The 14,308-nt window shown below is 39.7% G+C and overlaps 2 protein-coding genes across 6 annotated transcripts in view; one reads left to right on the top strand and one right to left on the bottom strand.

Moving 5' to 3' along the window:
* Positions 1-5,756, top strand: part of LOC106956424 (receptor-type tyrosine-protein phosphatase V-like) — an 11,109-nt gene extending 5,353 nt beyond the window's left edge. For 2 of the 4 annotated variants that reach the window (XM_015047251.1, XM_015047252.1), the window contains exons 7-11: positions 1,558-1,680; positions 1,763-1,920; positions 1,996-2,158; positions 5,066-5,127; positions 5,221-5,756. In XM_015047251.1, the coding sequence (XP_014902737.1) occupies positions 1,558-1,680; positions 1,763-1,920; positions 1,996-2,158; positions 5,066-5,127; positions 5,221-5,434 (720 nt within the window). In that variant the 3' untranslated portion in view covers positions 5,435-5,756. The remainder of the gene's footprint in view (positions 1-1,557; positions 1,681-1,762; positions 1,921-1,995; positions 2,159-5,065; positions 5,128-5,220) is intronic. The other 2 variants (XM_015047253.1, XM_015047254.1) reach the window with 2 other exon arrangements.
* Positions 5,757-5,859: 103 nt separating this feature from the next.
* LOC106956422 (glutamine-rich protein 1-like) overlaps positions 5,860-14,308 on the bottom strand; it is a 12,817-nt gene continuing 4,368 nt past the window's right edge. For both annotated transcript variants that reach the window (XM_015047249.1, XM_015047250.1), the window contains exons 3-12: positions 12,459-12,548; positions 12,219-12,359; positions 11,140-11,916; positions 10,873-11,050; positions 10,584-10,738; positions 10,149-10,263; positions 9,877-9,985; positions 9,562-9,710; positions 8,783-8,873; positions 5,860-7,175 (exon numbers count right to left, since the gene is read on the bottom strand). In XM_015047249.1, coding sequence (XP_014902735.1) covers positions 6,989-7,175; positions 8,783-8,873; positions 9,562-9,710; positions 9,877-9,985; positions 10,149-10,263; positions 10,584-10,738; positions 10,873-11,050; positions 11,140-11,916; positions 12,219-12,359; positions 12,459-12,548 — 1,992 coding nt within the window. In that variant the 3' untranslated portion in view covers positions 5,860-6,988. The remainder of the gene's footprint in view (positions 7,176-8,782; positions 8,874-9,561; positions 9,711-9,876; positions 9,986-10,148; positions 10,264-10,583; positions 10,739-10,872; positions 11,051-11,139; positions 11,917-12,218; positions 12,360-12,458; positions 12,549-14,308) is intronic.

The raw sequence follows: 14,308 nt of genomic DNA, 5'->3' as shown, positions 1-14,308 counted from the left end.
AAAAAACATCTGTTATCCACATTTTTTTGTTTGGGTGTTTTAAATGGTTCCAAGGAAAAAAAAAAAAAAAAAAAGAAAAAAAGAAAAAAAAGGAACACCGTTTGCACCTTCCAAAATATTACAAATCAGGACATAACACAACTGTTTGTGTTCCTCAAATTACTTAACTGTCATTTAAACCAAACATGTAATGATGAAATAAAGGCAAAATTCAAAGGCTGTGTTAAAAACTGTGCCCTAATGCAATAACCTGTGCATCAATGACCTGAAATTGGTGTTTTATTTAAGTCTCATCATTGTGGTGTAGATTTGCTGCTATCTTTGAAATGATTGTCAGTTTGGGGAAAGCTCTAGTTATCAGTCAGATTTGACTCTACAATATATTTGGTATACAGAGGAGATCATGGTCAACTTAAAGCACCCAGCCCACGCCTGTGGGTACAAAACAAGGCCAAATCATCACCCCTCATGTGTGCTTCGCAGGTTTAGGCTGTACTTTTATGCTAGGCTTAGTTTTAAACCTGAGAGCCAAATTCATTTTTACATGAAAGAGTTTTCCCCTTGGCAACTATTGTAAGTAAGCCATATTTGTCTGCTTCCAATTTTATCTTTATGAACTTTAACATGTAGTATGGAAACTCAAGCAGTAGTCTGCAACCTGCAACTCTGGAGTTGTGTGTGGATATTAATCAGTAAGAATAAAAAACGTAATTAATAATTTTGGACAAAAATGCAAAAGAATTGAAAGTTTAAAAATGTAAATGTAATTTAAAAAAACGCCTCCCAGGCATTTCATACATTACATAACATTTCCATAAACAAGGACACATATGGAGTAAGGAATGCTTAAGTTTTTTCTTTTTTTTTTTATTGCAAACTGTACTTTTCTAACTTAATTTTTTTTAAAAACTGAATCTCTGAAGAAAAATGGTTTAAACCTAAAAACTAAAGTAAACTTGTTATTCTGGCAACTGAAAATCTGTTATCCGTTATTAAAATAAGCTACTTGGTTCACTGAGTTATGTCCCTTTTTGTGGCTCTAAAATTTCTTTCCTGATGCAAAAGACCATTGAACCTTAAAACGGGTGCACGTAATTTTTTGCTCCAACTGTGTTACATCATTGACTGCTGTTAAGGAAATAAATAAGTCTTGCCTAAGGTGAAACACTGAGTCAATCAAGAACAAATCAAAATGCATTTTGATTATTATTTTATTAAGAACTAAAGCAAAGAATATGAGCAATGACTCCCCTGGCTAGTCCAGGGAAGTGAAGAAAAGATGAAAGTACATCACTTTTAATATCCACCAGTCCTCTTAGAGAGATGGGAGGAAAGGGAGTATCCCACCAGTTTCAGTTTTACTTCACAACTCTGGTATTTGCACCTGCAGACTGTGACCATGGATGGTTCAAACTCAGGTCAGAAATACCCTTTATTATGCGTTTCCAGTGACCTGCCTCCAACAGGAAGGGTGCTTTATAGCTAAAATTGATGGCTTGATTGATTGATTGAAATAAAACAAAGTTTTGACATAACACTGTGCCTGTGTGTGTGCAGGTAATGTGTGAAAAGTACTGGTCTCTGGAAGAAGGGACAGTTTATCATGGGCTGTTCCAAATAACAACAGTGACTCGGAAACAGGGTCCAGATTATTTTGTTACTACCATTAACCTGCGACAGGTAAGAGAAATGCCTGCTTTTCCTTTTCCCTTTAAACTGATTTCTTTTTACTTTATAGGCAGAACAAATGTCTGTTTTTCAGAGGGACCTGCCAAACGACAGGATAATCACACATTACTACTACCCGTACTGGCCGGACCAGAGCGTCGCAAACCCATCTTCTCTGTGTGCGTTCACTGAGCATGTGCGGCAGCATTTGGAGGCTCTGCCCCGCCTGGGGCCAGCTGTGGTGCACTGCAGGTGTGATTTCTGGATTTAACATCTTCTGTTTCAAAAAATATAAGGTCTGCAATCAATTATGTTTCACTCTGACAGTTTTGTTGCTCGGCTTCTGTGGTTCAGTGCAGGCATCGGCCGGTCCGGGACGTTTGTGACTTTGTTGTGGCTGATGCAGCTGAGTATGAGAGGAATCCCACCGGACATCAAAGCTGCTGTGAGGGACCTGCGACTGCATCGGATGTCGATGGTCCAGACACTTGTAAGTCTATACTGAACATCACTTAAATACACAGCTATAAGGATATTTTAAAGCGATAACAACTCTATAATTCACAACAAACATCCTGTCTAAACATTTTAAAAGGCAAGCAGATCTAATTTATATCCAGTTAAACAGATTCTAGTTGGGTCCAAACTCAAAAAGATATCCACGGAAACCAAGGCACTTGAGCCAAGTTGTTGCCTTAGCAACAGCCTCTAATCTTAGCAAGCAAGAGGCGACTGTCAAGAGAAACCTCTGGCTGAGTGGTAAACATGTCAAAATCTTAATACCACAGAATACTTTCTATAAATACAGGTCCTTCTAAAATAATTAACATATTGTGATAAAGTTCATCATTTTCCATAATGTAATGATAAAAATTAAACTGTCATATTTTAGATTCAATGCACACCTACTGAAATATTTCAGGTCTTTTATTGTTTTAAAATTGATGATTTTGGCATACAGCTCATGAAAACCCAAAATTCCTATCTCAAAAAATTAGCATATCATGAAAAGGTTCTCTGAACGAGCATTTAACCTCATCTGAATCAACAAAGTAACTCTAAACACCTGCAAAAGATTCCTGAGGCTTTTAAAAACTACCAGCCTGGTTCATTGCTGAAAACCGCAGTCATGGGTCAGACTGCTGACCTGACTGCTGTCCAGAAGGCCATCATTGACACCCTCAAGCAAGAGGGTGAGATACAGAAAGAAATTTCTGTTCCCAGAGTGCTGTGGGAAGTCTGTGGGAAGGAAAAAGTGTGGCAGAAAGCGCTGCACAACGAGAAGAGGTGACCGGACCCTGAGGAAGATTGTGGAGAAGGGCCGATTCCAGACCTTGGGGGACCTGCAGAAGCAGTGGACTGAGTCTGGAGTAGAAACATCCAGAGCCACCGTGCACAGGCGTGTGCAGGAAATGGGCTACAGGTGCCGCATCCCCCAGGTCAAGCCACTTTTGAACCAGAAACAGCGGCAGAAGCGCCTGACCTGGGCTACAGAGAAGCAGACTGTTGCTCAGTGGTCCAAAGTACTTTTTTCGGATGAAAGCAAATTTTGCATGTCATTCAGAAATCAAGGTACCAGAGTCTGGAGGAAGACTGGGGAGAAGGAAATGCCAAAAGTCCAGTGTCAAGTACCCACAGTCAGTGATGGTCTGGGGAGCCATGTCAGCTGCTGATGTTGGTCCACTGTGTTTGATCAAGGGCAGGGTCAATGCAGCAGCTATCAGGTGATGTTGGAGCTCTTCCTGCTTCCATCTGCTGAAAAGCTTTATGGAGATGAAGATTTTATGTTTCAGCATCACCTGGCACCTGCTCACAGTGCCAAAACCACTGGTATTACTGACCATGGTATTACTGTACTCAATTGGCCTGCTAACTCTGCTGACCTGAACCCCATAGAGAATTTGTGGGATATTGTGAAGAGAAAGTTGAGAGACGCAAGACCCAACACTCTGGATGAGCTTAAGGCCGCTATCGTAACATCCTGGGCCTCCATAACACCTCAGCAGTGCTACAGGCTGATTCCCTCCATGCCACGCCGCATTGAAGCAGTCATTTCTGCAAAAGGATTCCCGACCAAGTACTGAGTGCATAACTGAACATAATTATTTGAAGATTGACTTTTTTGGTATTAAAACACATTTCTTTTATTGGTTGGATGAAATATGCTAATTTTTTGAGACAGGGATTTTGGGTTTTCATGAGCTGTATGCCAAAATTATCAGTATTAAAACAATTAAAGACCAGAAATATTTCAGTTGGTGTGCAATGAATCTAAAATATGACAGTTTAATTTTTATCATTACATTATGGAAAATAATGAACTTTATCACAATATGCTAATTGTTTGAGAAGGACCTGTATTGGAAACAAACTTTCAATATAAGGTGTTCAGCAAATAGTATCATTCAGATTAGGCTTTGACCGAGCCCCACAACACCTTTATCATTCACTTACCAGCTATTCCGCTGAAGTTGTGCCTGATGTAAAAACTACAGCCTTGAACAGACTGTGATGCAAATCCCATTAAAGAGTGAGCTGGAGTGAGCTTCAAGAGGCTTCACACAGATTATATCAGACATAAGTCGCTACTTTTGCATTTCTTGTGTTATATCAATCCTGAGCCAAAGACAATGAAAGAGAGGACTTACCTGGGCTTAGAAAATAAAGAATTGAACAGTTTGGAGGATGAGCGGAGACAGACAGAATCCAAGATGCTTTGGGTACATCGCAAAATTTCCACAGTTGGTGAATATTTAGGGAGCTACGTCACATGCAATGCAATCAAGTACCACAAACTTTTAGAAGGAATGCCTCTCTTTATGGATGTCGATATCATTTTCCAGCAAGACTTCACATCTGCCAAAGACCATGTGCTCAATTGGCCAGTTTTCTTTTACCTGAATCCCACAGTGAATCTGTCGAGCATTGTCAGAAGAGAAACACTTGACCAAACAATGCAGATAAGCTGAAGGTTAGAATGTCTGTGGCATTGCTTATAAGCAATGCCACAGACTGAGTCCATGCCACACTTCACTGATCCATCAATTTATGCAAACAGTACCCTACGTACTATGCATAAACCTTACTGTATGTAGATATACGTTTTGGTAGGCAGGCATTCATGCATCAAAAATTAGTTTTTACTGATTTTTGTCCTATTCAAGTTGTTAGAAACCAAATATTTCATTAACTATAAGTTCTAATCATCAAAATTACTAAATAACCACAAGAAATATAGCACAAATTAATCTATAGTTTAAAACAAACATTTTGATGACTAACCTTACTGGGAGGTGTAATTGAGCTACTTATTATAGACTGTGTACTTAACTGACTCATGCCATCCAAACAAAACAAAGCCATTTCATAACCTGCTCATTCTTTTGTGTGTATTCAGGACCAGTACATATTTATTCATCACTGCCTGCTACACTGGCTCAGCGGAGGAGCATCAGCAAGGTAGGGATGCAGAAATAAGTTCCCACTGCGCGCAGAAAGACAGTATTATGAGGCAACCCAGGAGGACTGAATGAGACATCTCCTCTTTCTCAGCAGGCAACAGATGCAGGTACCGGATTTGAGTCCTAACCAACACAAGAAGGATCAACCTCAGAGCTCACGGAGGAGGAGGCGAACCAGCTCTCAACAGCAACCTCCGGCAGACCAACCCCAGAACACACTGCAGCAGATTTTTAAACCTGGGAACCTACTGAGGAGGTTAATACCCTCCTTATCACAGATGAATCCGAATTCACAAAACGCCTGAAGATATCCTCTGAAAAAAGGCACGGAAGAACTGATAAGCATCTCATTGGATGTAAAAGGGGAGGCCTTCTTGATGCTGCTTTATACGAGTGTTGGCAATGACTAAAGCTGCAACGCTGTGTATGCAGTGTGAGGAGAGGCCCCGGAGGCACAGAACTGCCCTGACACATGCAGAGAAATGCTCTTAACAAAGACACAGCAGTTTGTACTGTAACCAGGAGGAAGAACTGAGGGAATAATTCATCAGGTTAAACCTGTTATTCTGCAAATCACTTCTGATTCATGAGAAAAAGAGGCTGCATGAAATAAAAACACTGCAGGCAGAGGCTTTTTATCAGGTCACCGACAAAAAACCTTTTATGATGAGCAAAGATTCCAGGTGGGAGCGGCTAGAGAGCTAATTATTTACCTTAATTGGTGACAGACTGCTGAGATGCATTTTATTAACAACTGTTGGAAAAAAAATGTCCACTGTGCATTTCTTTCATGTAACACAATCAAATCTATCAGAGGTGACAACAGAAAGACAGACACACAGTGTAGTGGCTGTACAAAAAAGGTCATGTTTGAAAAACACACAGGCACTGCCATTCTCCTTAAATGACTGAATCCCATTGTAGTTCATGGAGAAACTACTGGTATTATACATTATAGAACATGTAGGGCTAACCCACTTTAAGTCTTTCATGGAGTACAGTGGACATAATACATTAGATCCCTCTTTAGTCTTTGTGTTTGACGTCCTCAAGAGATAAAGGATTCAGCAGACATCAGCGTCCAAGTCTTCCTTTCGCCACACCTTCACTCTGTGGCAAGTGCTATTAGCTGCAGATTAGGCGGTGCCAGCCTGTTGCAATCAAATCCATGGAGGATTTAAGTACTAATGTGATTCAATACCGCCAAGCTCCAACAGGGGGTGCTCTTTAGCAGGTAATCTCAAAAGCTCAGCATCTCCAAGTAGGCTCAACCCAAACAAAAATGATATCAGAAAGGAAAATGTATATAACTTAAAGACTTTTTCATACCTAGTTTGTCTTTTTTTTTATATACAGTTCTGATGCCACTGAGATATTCACTGTGAGACTCAACAGTGACCAAGGCAGACAAAGGAATAAAACAACAAATAGGGAAAGAAAAAGCAGCATAGTGTAGGCCAACCATGGTGACAATTGGAAATATATTACAGATTAAAACAGGTAAGAAAATTAACATTTATATCAGACTATTGGTGAAGTGAACCAACAGTTAAAATAACTTTTAAATTAGAGTTTAGGTCCACTAAAAGATTATTAGACTCTACATCCTTTGGCCATAACGAAGACAAAAAAAAAGGGACCGTCTCAATGAGACTAATCTCCCTATATATTGATTTTTTAAGTGTATTTACAGTTCATGTCCAAGGCAGGCCGGCACATGATATAAACAGATACATGCCACCCCAAAAGAAAAGAAAATGAGGAGAGTGAGAAGAGCAAACTACTCATGACGAGCTATCAAAGGCTGGGTGATAAAAACAGGAGGAGTCCCTTCTGTTTTTACTTCTCTTCAGGTCCAACTAGTGCACGCTCTCCGACATGTTAAGCGCTTCCTGGATTTCACGGACAACAAGGATTCGGGCGAGCATCTGCTCCAGGTGCTCCCGGGGGATTGGTTGTGTTGAGTACCAAATGGGGCTGTTTGGAGCCACCACCGGCTCCGGGGTCAGGTAGAAGGTGTCGTTACGGCCTTTAGCACTCTGAGGACTGTACAAACACACAACGGTAACAAGAGTGAGGATGTTTAATGGGTGTACTTATTTAAATGTCAAAAATGTCAGTTTCCTAACACAAACTGAAAGAAAACAGTTCCTAGTAGGAAGAGGTGAGGAGGGAGGGCTTGATTTCATATATTACTATCCATCTTTCAGAATTACATGTAAAATGCTTAGGGGAAAAAAATAAACTATATTCCCATTCATCAAAAATCTAAACTAAAAACGCTCATCTTAGGCCTCTAAATATATATTTTGATGCACTTTTTGAACGTAATTAGATTAAAGGTTATAGTTATTTATACTTTGGAGCATAAATAGAGATATCCTTGTAGCCTATTCACTTTCTGTTGTAACAAAATCAGAACCTCGATTGAGGAACCTGCCTTTTACTCATGCATCATTTCCATAAAATAAAAAAAACACACATGGTACTGGTCACGATCTTTAGCAGCCAGGGAAAGTTTGATTGGTGGATCTCTTGTTAAGTCATTTAGGTTCTCCAACACCAGCCTTGAGTGTTGGGTGAGTCTTTAAGTCACTGTAAGCTACTTCTTTAATCAAACAGAGTTTCTGCAAAACCTAAGTGGAAAGTAAAAAATAACTTCATAACACGATTCGAGTGTCTTTACACCCGGCTATGTAACTTGAACAGCTTTTTATGGTATGTAATTAGGTACATAACCATTATAGACAGTGGGTCTCAGCCACCCACTAATATCCATGATTTCAAATTAAACATTTTGAACTGACGTTTGAAGACACTTTTGCATGATGGAGGTGCTGGAAATGGGGAAAAATTGTTTTATTAAAAATACAACATCATTTTAATTAGCTACAATTAAAATGTATGCTAGTGAGGTTTAGGACAGCTGCATGGACAGCTGATTGCTCCATTGAATGACAGCCACTGAGCTTATTGCTTTCATTCATCTTGGCATATGTAGCTTTGGAACAACATAATAAACCCAAATCAAGAGCAACAACTCAGAGATGAAGGTAAAATATCTGTTTCTCAAAACAACATGTTAGAAGTTGAAGGAAACAAATAATGACTGAACATAAGAGTGGACGGTGTGTTGGTATTAACTAATGTTGATCACTTAACATAGAAAAGTCCTTTTTCCAGTGTTTTAAACATTAGTAAAAAAAACATGCAATCTCAAATATATATTATCCTCCAAAACAGCTACATTACTATCAGATATCAACATTGGCCTCAATTTTTCCCATTGCTGCATTCCTGATAGAACATGCGAACTTAAGACATAAACTTGAGTTTGTATTTCAGACTTTTTAAGACCTAGAATGAGATTACTTTTTCTGACCTTGCAAAAGTCCTGACCAAATAAGGTTCAGGTCTTTAGGGTCCAATAAATATTCACTCTAAAAGATGGCGAAGCTAGATCATTCGGCATCAATGTGTTTTTTTTTTTTTTTTTTAGATTCTCAATAGCAACAATCTTGCAAATTAAGGCACTTCAGCGCAGAGTGCAGCATCTTCACACCCTTTCAATTACACCAACTAGTAATTTTACTTAATCATAGCAGCTCCTCAAAGAGGAACTAAATCTTATTAAGAAGTCGCTTCCCATTTACCATTTGAAGAGGTAGAAATCATAGAGCTTGATAGGGCAGCGCAGCGGGTTCTCAGGGTCCTCCAGCTGTTCCGAGTACATGTCATCTGTCACTGAACGAAAAGTAACAACAGTCATCGTTACTCTCCATGGAGAAATGCAACTCGGATTTTATCACGTTTGTCGCAGAATCTATTGCGATAAACGATAATATTGTTTTGAGACCATTTTCAAGTGATATAATGTTAATGGTATTTTAATGCAAGAATACATTCTTAAAGATAGATACACATTCATTTCTAATGAACATTTGACACTAGAAATTGAAGATATAACCGAAAAAACAAAACAGCAACAAAGAAAAAAAATTATTATGAAGTCTCTAAACAAAGTTGTCCTTCAAAAAAAGTTGAAACCAAAGCACCAAACTGAAGACTTTTTGGATTTAATCAGAAAGCACGAGTACAAGTTTTTCTACCAAAAACTTCTTCTACCAGAAAGAGAGAAAATGATAAATCATGCAAATGGAAATTTTTGAGCTTGTTTTAATTTATCATGCATTTTATTACTGAGCCATCGCTTATTGTGACAGGCCTACTGATTACCTCATACATGAGTAAGCAGGACTTTTACACAGTCTAGAAGAGAGTACTACTGCACTTTTAAAAAGAGTGAAAATCACACTAACATTTTTTTTAAGGCCAGTGGTCAATAGTTTGAATTGAAGCAGAGAAATACTGAGCAGAATTGAATCATAACATGCAATTATAAAAGGACTTTAACATCTGTTTACCCTCTTACCTTTCTGTCCTATGAACCTCTCTGCTGACTTCAGGTACCGTATGCTGGTGCTCTTGTCTTTGGGATTGTTGGGACTCTTCCTGGTGTGTCTCAACACCTTTGAAAAAGCCAATTTTAGATGCTGATCCACTGTTTTTAGGTGGAAATACCTGGAAAACAAATCAACATCAACCAGTGAGGCAGACTACTAAAGATATGCAGTAGACGAATGCAAACCGATCGACATTTGATCATGCATCGTTAAATGAAGAAAATCCTTTTTGTTAGCGAAATGTCTGCAGAACCATCAGAATACTGGAGGGCTTTGAAACTCACTTTGTGTTGAAGAACATGAGAGTCGTGAGCAGTGTTGATGGAGAATGAGCTCCCAGCTGTTTACACTCCCACAGCATCTCCTCTGTAACATGACTGGGAATAACATATCCTGGGGAAAGAGGGAAAAAAGCAGAATATGAAGAGCTGGTAGGTTTAGAAAACTGTTGCTCATGCAGCTGGAACTCATTGTAAAGGTTTGCAGGAACAGGTGGTGTGTAGGAAATTTATGCAGAGCAACACAGCAAATTAAAAAAATAAATATATGGGTGTACCTAGAGGATGAACCGACGGCCTCCAGGGGTCCAAGATTAGATGAAGACAATGAGCGAAACGAGTATAGTACTGATCTGAGAAAATGTCGTCAACTCGACCGTTATCAAACAGATACTGCAGGAGGAAGAGAGAGAAGCAGATCATCAGTGGTGCTATTAACTCCCAGTCTATTGTATGCAGAGATTCTTAGCAGGACAAAGAAAACAAGCCCTGGAGTTCAATCAAAATGTCAACATCCACTCTAGAAACTTTCATTTAGTTCCTGTTTGGTAAGGCAGTAAAATTTAGTTTTAAGATTATTGGAACAAAATAATTATTTTTTCTAACTTCAATTGTAAACTATGCAAATTAAAAGCTCTGAATTTCTTTATTTGTTAACTAAAACTTGCTACAGATCAACGGAGAGTTTTTGGGGGTGAATGAGTGTAACTAACCTTTTGTATGCAGAGAAATACATAATAAAGAACATCCGCCTCGTATGATTCTCCTTCAAGCCCCCGAGCCTCTGCTGTCATCAGAGACAGACCCATGCAGAGTTCAGCCACCGCACACGACACCAGATCCTCCTGGAAACGAAGCGCCTGGCGTCCTGAAGCACCACATAAGGAAAAATGCCAATTGAGAAAGGAACAGAAAATCCTTTACTGTCCCACAATGGGGGAAGTTGTTCATAACAATTATTGTTTGTCACTTTAACTCTAAGTAAAATGCATGGTCTCTCACGGCCTATTGGAGCAAGTTTGTTCTGATCCGATTTGTCCAGCTCTGCATTTTTCCTCTGAGCCCAGAGTCGCCACACGTCCAGCCCCTCCTCTGGCTTCAGCGTTGCGGGCAGCAGCAGCTCCTGCACCTGTACTTGCTGCTGACCTTGACCATCTACTTCTGCGACCACCGTCTGACCCTGAAAACAACCAATCAAAATAAAAATAAAAAAACTTTCACTGAGCTGAAATGAAACACCTGCAGGATGAAAGGATTCTGTGTTATTACTTGTAGCGGCTGTCCATCCTGCCCCGTCAGCCCCTGTGTGTGCAGCACCTGCTGCTGGGGGTCCCAGATAATGGATTGTGTGGCGTTGGAGTAGCCCTGCACAGCCACAGGAATGTGGATGTTTCCGTTCATCAGCTGGGCGGGGAAGAGTGTGTTTGCGGCCAGCGTGTGAACCACTTCCTCTTGGTTGCTCATCCCGGTGGAGCTTGTTATGCTGGAAACTGCCTGCACAGTCTGACTTTGACTAGTGGGGCTTTTTAGCTTGTCGCTTTCAACGGTGACCTGGGTCGGCATTGTGGTCATTGTTGTAGTGTTTGTCCCTGCCACCTGCACCGTCCCGTAAGCTTCCTGGGGGATGGCAATGTGTGTGACCTGCTCACGGCCCCCAGACCCAGCAGGAGCAGAGTACACAGGAATGGTCCAGGTCTCACCTGTGGGACTGGTGATCGTACCAGTAGCACTGTAAAGGTGGGAACTGTCTACAGTTAGGAGGTCTGGCCGCAGCGACACGTAGCTCTGCTGCTGCCCCTGACCCTGTGGGATTGCCAAGACTGTGGCTACTTGCTGACCAGGCAGGGCATACGACACAGTGATGGGCATGTCCACCTTACGCTTTTTAGCTGGCTGCAGGACCCCTGCTGCTTGGGATGTAGCAACAGTGGTTCCCATCACCCTCCGCTCCACTCCGTCCTGCTGCTGGGTGGGCGACAGGGCCCCCACCGTCTGGATCTGGATCTGCTGCCCGCCTGCCACAGCTGCCACCAGCTGGGCTTGCAGCTGAAACACACAAGGTCAGAAGTAATAATGAGTAAAGTAAAAAAAAAAAAATCTAGTACACTACTGTGTTTTTACACTGCTGTGCCATTACAAGATCTCATTGCAATAGTTCTAGCCATTATGGGAAGGAAATAAAAAAAAAAGCAGCGAAAGAAAAAATACTAATACTCAGATTTCATTAAAAAAAAAAAAAAAACTTTGAATTGAGGAATGAAGACTTGCTGTGTGAATGAAGTCCCAACTTGTTTACTGCCTCGTCTTGCTGTGTGCATCATTCCAGCACCAATAGTTTATGGACAAACCTGTTGCTGCTGTTCCTCTGTCAGCTCCCCAGGCTGAATCAGCTGTGCAGTGGTAATGCCCTGCAGCTGCTGATGGGAACCAGCGGGCACCTGGAGAACCTGGCCAAGCATCTGACCCTGTTGCTGGCCTTGAATTTGCACCTGTGCAATTAGTATAAGCAGGACATTAAGCGGACACATGATATTATCAAACTGAATAAGATGACAATACATTTTTCTTAACAAAATTCAGATTCTGACCTGGACAATCTGTTGTTCTGCATTCTGTTGGACAGACTGCTGCGATGCAGAGTCCTGCATCTGCTGCTGTGGCTGGACCTGCACCTGAACCTGCAACAGAGGATAAGGTTTTCATTTTTAAAAGAAGCACTCTCAAAACAAATGTATGTATATATGGCAATATATACATATGTATATATTGCAAAATGTATATTCATTTTGGTAATTTTGTATTCCGCATTAGAAATCAGAGTGGACAAAAAACTGAGCCAGGTGACTGCTTCGACACACCTGAATCAAATACGAATGTCATTAGCAGAAATCTGTATAATCTGACATAGTATAAAATTGCAGACATTTTTCAGCTATTTAATTCAGATGTGCTGGACTAGAAAGGCACTTAAAAGTTTCAAATAATTTGCCCTTCATCTGAAAACCCTGAGCTAAACAAATAAAGTTGTAGAGGATTTCTGCGCTGCAGTAATTGAACAACAAATGCCACTAAAATACTTCAAAGTAAGAAGCAATCAGGAATAAATAACTAATTAAATTGCAAAGTCACTTAGGAGCACACACACACACACACAACATAATTCACTAGTGGAGATGAAAATAAAATTCACGTAGAACAGATATAAAACAATGTAGTAGTAATGTCAAGCTCCCCCTGAGTCAAAAGAAGAGTCTTTAATATTTTGGAGTCCTAAACAGTTCTTATACAAGAAAGAGAGCTGTTCCATAAAATGGAAAAAGCAACTGCACACACACAATTACCTCTACTTAGATTAGAGCTCCAAACATTTAAAAGCATCTTATTTTCAAAGTGTATCTTTTCTTGATTAGACTTGATAAAAGACCTCCAAGATTAGACAAGGTGAGACTTAAATACTTCAAAACCCAACAATAAAATCTAACAATCAGTCCTTTAGTAGCTAGGAAGTCAGGTGACGCAAACACTGGAATTGCACGATCCCATTTCCTAGTTCCTGTTAGAAGTTATAGAGCCACAGCTACAGATGATATTCTGAAATAAAGAACCACAGTAAATTAAAAGCGCTATAATAAAAGGCATTAATGAAATTCTCAAAAAAAAAAAAAAAAAATAAAAATAAAACTATGAAAGAAACGGGGCTCTGGCAAGTTGGAGGACAAAAATGTAAAAAGATTGTTTTGACAATTTACTTACTAAATTTAAGAGCTGTTAGGGAGTATGCTGAAGTTCTACATAAAAGAATCAACTATAAGAAGGTAAAGGCCTTAGAATACTGTCCACGTTATCTCAAACCTAACCTAAAATAATTCATGGCTTCTGTTTAGTTTTCATTAAGATACAGAAAAACAAAGGACATTTTCTTTTGCGATAAAGCCATTAAATGTTCAAGTTTCTAGCAATGTTTTACGCCTGCCCAATAATGGTAAATCAGAATTGCAACAACATTTTTCTGCACAGTATGGAGAAATATACCAGTTGTGATAAATCCACATTTTTCTATTCTAGTAATAAGATGTTCCCAACTCTTTTGATAACCTTAAAAAAATATTGCAGGGTATTATCTGTGTCAAGTGTGTGCATCTATTGTCGTGAAAAGCCAAGCATGCAACCAATTCACAATTTGCATGCTTGTGTACTCATAATGAATGCACTCTGAATTCATGACACTATATAACATGTAGCATATGCTGCATTTTAATCAGATTCTTGTTACATGAATATTGTACAGATATCATAATGAAAATACATAGTTGACACACCAACCTATAAAATCTGGTTTGAAGTTTAATCATGTGCATTCTTTATATGTATGCAATTTATATGTATATGAAAACACATTTTTGAGACTGCAGGGGGGGGGGGGGGGGGGACAAAAAAA

This window comes from Poecilia latipinna, unplaced genomic scaffold, assembly GCF_001443285.1.
Source record: "Poecilia latipinna isolate Pla-1442-1.1 unplaced genomic scaffold, P_latipinna-1.0 Scaffold816, whole genome shotgun sequence".
Taxonomy (NCBI): domain Eukaryota; kingdom Metazoa; phylum Chordata; class Actinopteri; order Cyprinodontiformes; family Poeciliidae; genus Poecilia; species Poecilia latipinna.
The sequence above is the reverse complement of the archived record's forward strand: the minus strand, read 5'-3'. Positions and strand labels throughout refer to the sequence as shown.